Source organism: Sparus aurata, chromosome 20 (genome assembly GCF_900880675.1).
Source record: "Sparus aurata chromosome 20, fSpaAur1.1, whole genome shotgun sequence".
Taxonomy (NCBI): Eukaryota; Metazoa; Chordata; class Actinopteri; order Spariformes; family Sparidae; genus Sparus; species Sparus aurata.
The window spans coordinates 11,194,452-11,201,610 of record NC_044206.1 but is presented as its reverse complement, the minus strand read 5'-3'; the positions used below and the strand labels follow the sequence as shown (position 1 = coordinate 11,201,610).

Sequence of the window (7,159 nt, the reverse complement as noted above, 5' to 3'; positions counted from 1 at the left end):
ATTGTAGCAGCTGTTAGCTAGTAAGCTCAGTTAGCAGTGGATCTGGTGGTCCTGGGTGCTCAAAGCTCCAGATGAGTGTTGGTGTTTACACAGCTAGCACAGGAGTTTTGGACCAGGAGGGGCTAGGTGGTTAGCATGCTAACTTCATGGGATATCTCTGCAACACAATACATAGATGACACTATGTCAAAACTACAATCCTTACATATTGCACCTTTAAATACAGTATAACATGACTCACTGATGTAGTAGTAAGTGCTGTAGCAAAAATACAGACTGTTTTATTGTTCATCAGCATGTGCAACAGCATAGCTCGTGTTCACCGAAACAAAATACATCAGCAGGTGTTCGTTGCACGCTCCATTAGGTTGGATGACCATCTGGGCGTGTAGTTTGCACCACATTCCACAGTGATCAATGCCACAGTACAGTAACTGAAATACCAATGGTGAGATAGTGAACGTGATCTGATTTGCTTTTCAATTATACGAGCAACTGTTGAAATGAAACATGAAATTGCAGATGTTTTGCATTGCGCTGATATCAGATGTTTTATCACACGTAGTTCCACACATTGATTATGCACACAGAACATCTCAATATTAATGAATTCTCCCTAACAGTTTTTTTAATCCTAGACATGCACTCTGCCACCACTCGCACAGGTATGTTTTAATCAATGCAGGATAGACGTAATAAATAAGTTGTAAACTAACACTTGGATAACGTTAACATTGACATAATTGATAAGTACCAAAAAAATATGGAAGACAACTTTCATTTGTAGTTTTAAGAGTCCATAAGACGAGCAATTGTAGTGCAAATTACAAATTGAGGTTCAGGACGTGCTGCAGAGGCTCTAAGAATAACTAAAAGGAAAACCTGAGATAAAGCAAACTGTTATTCAAGACAACCTTTCTTGGTAAAATACTTCTGAGAAATTCAAGCCACACAGCTTACACACCAGTCCTCACTTATGGCAGTTGAGTCGGACTGCACTCATTGATAATCTTGTTATCTCTGTCTGCTCTTTGAACACAACTTCTACGGAGGCACCATACAGATAAAAACAGAAAACCCTAACATGACATGAATCGGGTGTCTTTATATATTGTTATAACATAACAGATCTGATCTTATAAAATTAAATAGATTTCTGTGAGGATATACATGATGACATCATTGGTTTAACTCTTTAACAGTTCCAGCTGTAAACATTGGTCAAAAGCTGACAAATGAGAAGGCCGATACTGGTTGGCTGCTATCAGATGCAACTGAATTGCAAACTGAAGGAGCATCATCACTGGTGATGCTGATACAGTTCTGCACAGCTGGATCCTCCCTGAAACTGTCATCCGTCTCTGTCTGGGACGTCTCCTCTTGACACACATGCCTCCCCTTGGTCACCAGCTGCATACCGCTGAACAGGGACAGTCTGCTCAGACAGGGCTGCTCGCCCTGAGGTGAGGGGCAAGACGCTGATTCCTCAGCAACCGATTCAGCCCCAGCAGTCCTGACTGGCTCGACCTGAATGGGAGAAAGTTTCTCCTCATCAGCCTCATTCATCAGCTCCCCTGAAGAGTCTCTCTGGGCCAGACTGGCAGAAGATGATGGGTTATTTCCATGTGTGTGTAAGATGTCAGGCTGATGATGGTTGAGGTTGCCAGGAGAGTGTGTTGGTAGTAAAGTGTTCAAGTATGTAGATGTAGGAGTGTGATTAGTTGTTGCCTGATGGCTGCTGTTGGCGGCATCCTGCCTGGGAGCGTGTGCAGATCCACCCATCAGAGCCTCAAACTGTCGCAGGATCTGGTGAGAGGAGATAAGAACAAAAAAAATCTCCAGCATATATAGTTCTGTCCAATCATTCTTTGCCATGTGCAGCTTTCTCTTTCTCTCTTACCTTGGTGGCTTTGTTGGCTACAGGTCCCGGAGCTCCCTCACTCAGCTGGCGGAGCCTTCGCTGTGTAGCTCCAAACATTTGTTCCAGAGAGAGGAGGTCAGAGGTCAGGAGGCATGATACAGCACACAGTGCCCGCTGCAGGATTAAAGGAAGAGGATAAGGATTGCATGGTATCATACAGAAAACCTGGACTTTTAGTAAATCCTGAGCATTATTACCATTTTAACAGTGTTTGATGGATCCTGAAGCTTGCTTGAGAGCAACTCCAGCACAACCTCACAGTTGAGAATGGAGCACCTGACAGATTAAACAAGAAAAAAATCAACAAAAAATGCAGGTGATAAATTTTTTCGCAGTGTGATTACTAATGCACTGACTCTTTGATGAAGTGCTGGCTCTCTTCTCTGGACAGGAAAACTCTGGATCCTACAGTCAGTCTGCTGATGAGCGCCATCTCCTGGCCACAGTCCCCTAACTGCAAGGCCTCCACCCTGGACACCAGAAAGCATGCGAGAGAGAAATTATATGGAGGAAGTTAGCATATGTGGGGTTCATCATATGTTGTCACTCACTCACCGATCTGAAAGGTCCCCACTGCTCTCTCTACTGGCCCCTGATTGGCTCCCCGTACCAGCTGACTTGCTGCCCACAGATGCCCTGCTGTTAACTACAAGTTCCTGAGAAGAGTTGTGAGAGGAGCTGTTGCCGCTGTCGGTCTCTTCCCAGCCGCCTCCTACCTGTCCTGGGCACCGCTGGGTCAACGCTGTGGAAAAGAAGTTGTCCCAGGTACATCAAGAAACAAGCCATTTATTCATTAACACAAGCCAACGACGCCAACGACGCCAACACACCAACAATATTTTACCTTTTGGTTTGCGAGCATCCAGGTTATAGGCACACGCAGGCACGGCCACCTCTATGGGTGCAGACGGCGCAACGACGGCCCGGTAATGGTTGTCATGGAGACGGATGCCCTGCTGTTCGGTCGGGGGGAGGACAGCGCTGGCCACTACCTCTGCAGCTTTCTGGATCTTATCCAGCAGTGAGTCACTGCCGGCTGGAAGGGCAAAGAAACAGACATAAAAAAAGGTTCAAGAAATTTACAAAGATGAGTTTGATTGGATCTGTGTGAGTGTGTACTCTCACCTGTCCCCTGCTTCCCTGGACTGTATCCAAAGCCCTGCATTCCTGACCTGTGGGAGGTTCCTGAGCCCATACCTGGACAAGAAGACACAGAGGACCTATTGTACTCAGGGCTTTAAGTTTACAAAATATAAAGAACCTTATGCAACTCATTTAAATTAAATAAAGGTGCACTACGTAGTTGCAGGGAAGATATTTCAATAAGAAGAGAAAGATCTTTATTGACTGATTTGTTATGCCTAAACAAACTAAATAAACAAAATGGCTGAATACTGTTTTGCTTTGTTTACATTTGTAGGAACCTGCCACCTTTCTGGTGGTGTAATGACTTCATGTGTTCAATATGGTCCTTGTTAATACTCACCCATTGTTGGGGGAGCCAGCTCAAGCGGAGAGACGTCGCTTTTGGTGGAAAATGTATCCGTGAAAAGCAACCTGGCCACTTCCTGCATGTAGAACATGTAAAAATTTAGTGTGTTTTCCAAGATGTCACAGATTATGCTATTGGCATGACAGTCAAATAAAACCTGCTTCTCACCTGTGCTGTATTTCTGACTTTCTGGTACAATGCTGTACCATGGATAGGATCAGGAGGGCCGCTGTAAACTTTACAAGCAAAACACGCATGAGTGAGCAAATTATAATATTCAGGTGACGGTGAAGTGATGTGAGTTTAATGGTGCTATAAGAGCTATGTCTCACCTGACGCTTGCTGGATAAAGGTGGAGTTCCTTCTGAGTTCTGTGAGGAAATGGCTCGAGCCATGACCGCAAAGGTGGACAAAGATTTTCAGCACCTGGAGCAGACACAAACAGGACAGGGAGGAAAGTCCACGACGTTTAAAGCTTAATACATTACAGCTACATGACACAGCTCCTTCTCTTACAGACAGAACCGCTGTTCTCACCTTGAGTTTGACGTGACAAGACTCCACCTGCAGCCTCTCCAGAAGGTACTCCAACAAACACTGACCACAACCTGAAGACTCATGGGAGATTTCTACAGTGTGAAAGTGGTTAAGGACATTAACATAGTGTAATAGACTCGGTATGTCTCATCTGGGTAAAGTGATTCTTCCTATTAGCTTTGCTATATTACATTATCATTGAGCAATGGCTTTCACCCATTTGGAGACATTTCCACATTGTTGCAGATTAAAGATGACATTTTGAAGCATCCAGTAGCTATCAGCTAAATTAAGTGATTTGCATATGTCACGTGAACCACATCATATTTGAAGTACATTGTTATTAAGTATAACGTTTAGAGGTTGTAACTGCTGACTCAACCACAACAGTGGCTGCCAAAGGATACTTCCAATCTCTTGGAAAAGGTAGCCAGGACAGGGGTTTTCATCATCTGATGTAGCCTTCATCAGAGTCGGGACCTTCAGTTGGTGGAAAATATAATGTGTGATTCTAAATTACAACCAGTTCAAATCTGACAGTAAGGGACTGTTCTGCAACCCTGACAAGTGTACAGCACACCAACCCTCTGATTATAACAGAACTCCTTATACTTAAAGATACAGATTCTGTCATGGACACAAACTTGGCATGACACCAGGGCTCGTTACCAGGTCAATACGGCAATTATACCAGTGTTATAAGCCCGTCTGCTGCTTTTAGCCTTCAACGAAACAAGCTCGTCGGTCATTTGTATGTGGCATTAGCTGGATGCAATTTACAAATGTGTGTCTGCTTGCTGTTAGCTAGCAGGCTAGTAGCTAGCTAGTGATGGCACAACTTCACATATTCAAAAAGCCATGTAAACGAACGACATATTCGTAACGCTCCCATTAGCTGTTAATCGTTTCATCAACTACTAATGACTGTAAACAGCACTTACTTTCTGAAGAAAAGCTAATCGTTCCATAAATGTTGCCATGATTTAGCAATCCTGGCTGCGGGTTACTCATCTTCTTCCTAGGAGTACTAGGGGAGGGCGGGGCTCGTTGTGACAGCTAGCCAATCACAGAACAGCGAGTAGCAACCCTAAAGTCTATTGGCCTTCTGGTTGCGCCCGGGGTCGGCGAACAGCGAATGGAATTCAGGACGGCCAGCGTGAACTGTTTGATTGACAGAGGGGTGAGCGAATCAGATTACACAATATTCCGCAGGACGTTTCCTTGATGACAGGGTCAACAATATGGCACTCTCCATGGGCTACAGAAATGCTCCATGGGTTAGCGTCAGTTGATGACTATTTTTAATGTTTATGCTGTGAAAATTTGCGATTATATCTAACAGTCGGAAGCAGAGTGACTTTGTGAATTATCGTGCTCGTCAGTTGGCTTTAGATGACCTCTGTTAACGTCTGAACAGCGACCATGTCTGGGTCAAACGTGTGGAGTCGCAGTCGAGAGAAATTGAGACTCTTCCCCGAACTTTTTGCACAATGTGCCGAAGAGGTAAGTCGTGACTTACTAATGGAAACTATGTGACTTTCTGCGACTGTGCGAAGAAATTAGTTAACCTTTACATTCAGAAGAGCTAGCTATGCTATTAAAGGACCACATGTAAACATCAGTCATGCGGTTCATCATCTATTGCATTCTGCCCTCTGATGCTGCGGCGGGGCCACTCAGACAATTAATTGTGTTTTACACTGGATTCATTGTTAATTTAGGTTAGTTAATTTAGATGTTGCTTTGGAGTAGGCTGAGCTTGTCTGTCATCAGTCATCACAGGGTTGCACAGTGAAATGCAGCTACTTTTCTATGCTGCACAGACAGAAATTATAAGAATAAAATTGAAAAGTTAAAGGGGCACTATGGAAGAATTTTTGTTGAAAGAAAAACAAACAACAAATCGTGTCTATGTTTTGTGTGTCTTAGATATCTACTGAAGTTAGCATGCTAACCAGCTTGCGTCCATAGCGCCTTTGCAAGCCCTAAACACTTCTCTGATCCCCAAGCTCCCAGCCTAAACCGCTAGCCACACGGCTAATTGAGCTAACCGGCTAACAGCTAGCTCTAATTTATAGCAGTTAGCAGTCGATGTGACAATATGCCTCCCTCCGACTTATTTTGAGTATGAATTTAACATTTGAATTACACATTGCTCCTTAAATTAACATGGATAACAGTACGTTAATAATACAAAAACAACATTTTTGGTAATTGTAACAATGAAGAAAAATGACAGTCCTGTATTTTAAAGATTGGATGACCAATTCACAGACAGAAAGATTGTATACAGTATATATACACTGTGTAAAATAAGCCTACGTACACTATTAATTGTTAAAAGTTGACTTAATTTTAAAAAATAGTGTAAACCAATTACTTCAAAATCACAAAGTAAAGTAGATCATGAAACTTAAGTTGTAAGAGACGGAAAAGCTTTAACATCTTAAAATTATTAGTCTACTTATTGTAATTTTGAGGCAATCTTTTTGTTTTTTTAAAGTTAGATCACCTTGTCAGATTTTACAATATTGTAGCTAATGATGTGCTAAAAATAGCACACACAAGAGTCACACATTTCATATGTGAAATCCACCTACTATTTCAGATAAACTTTATATTAAAAAAGATCCTTTTTTAATGTTTTTCCTCATCTAATGTAAACTTCTGTGATTCAGGCAGCAGTATATGGGAAGTGTGTTGCAGCCACCACAACAAGTAGACAGGAGCTGCAGAAGGACCTGTGTGCTAAGGAATTTCAAGCACTGAAGACCTGCTTTATAAATGCAGTAAGTGACAAGGACCCTCCCAGTGGTGTTACATAGTTCGGATAGATAATTATCAATGAAAAGTTTTTATTTTTTATTACAGGCCAAGAAAAAAGTAAAATGAATGGAACCGGTCCTGGCTTCGTTGGCGTGGACAAACCTCAACTGTCCACTGCTGGGGGAGAAGAGGTCAAGTGCCAAGTGTTGACCTGAAGAGCTGGAAGCATATTATCATAATATCTTGATGACGACACAACACTTTCTACTGGGCAGAGTCGATGAACTGAATTGGTGTGGTCTTTATTGACGAGGAGACTGCATGTCGCTGAAGCTGCGCAAAGCCATTTAGTAGTTTTAATTCTTTAATATGCAAAACTGATGGATTTCTGTTATGTACAGAGGTGAATAAAAATCTAGCTGTTATCCGTTTCAAATGAACAC

The 7,159-nt window shown here is 42.6% G+C and overlaps 2 protein-coding genes across 2 annotated transcripts; one reads left to right on the top strand and one right to left on the bottom strand.

Moving 5' to 3' along the window:
- Positions 1-246: 246 nt before the first annotated feature.
- On the bottom strand, positions 247-5,004 carry tepsin (TEPSIN adaptor related protein complex 4 accessory protein). Its single transcript, XM_030401017.1, has 13 exons — positions 4,892-5,004; positions 4,358-4,430; positions 3,951-4,042; positions 3,746-3,839; positions 3,582-3,649; positions 3,408-3,489; positions 3,047-3,118; positions 2,766-2,957; positions 2,477-2,663; positions 2,278-2,391; positions 2,119-2,197; positions 1,901-2,035; positions 247-1,806 (listed from the first exon to the last, which is right to left on the bottom strand). The coding sequence occupies exons 1-13, from the start codon at positions 4,928-4,930 to the stop codon at positions 1,222-1,224; spliced, it is 1,812 nt and encodes a 603-aa protein (XP_030256877.1). The 5' UTR covers positions 4,931-5,004; the 3' UTR covers positions 247-1,221.
- Positions 5,005-5,141: 137 nt separating this feature from the next.
- ndufaf8 (NADH:ubiquinone oxidoreductase complex assembly factor 8) lies at positions 5,142-7,156 on the top strand. Its single transcript, XM_030399981.1, has 3 exons — positions 5,142-5,453; positions 6,629-6,739; positions 6,822-7,156. Exons 1-3 carry the CDS (start codon positions 5,373-5,375, stop codon positions 6,840-6,842), a joined length of 213 nt encoding a protein of 70 aa, XP_030255841.1. The 5' UTR covers positions 5,142-5,372; the 3' UTR covers positions 6,843-7,156.
- The last annotated feature ends 3 nt before the right edge of the window (positions 7,157-7,159 follow it).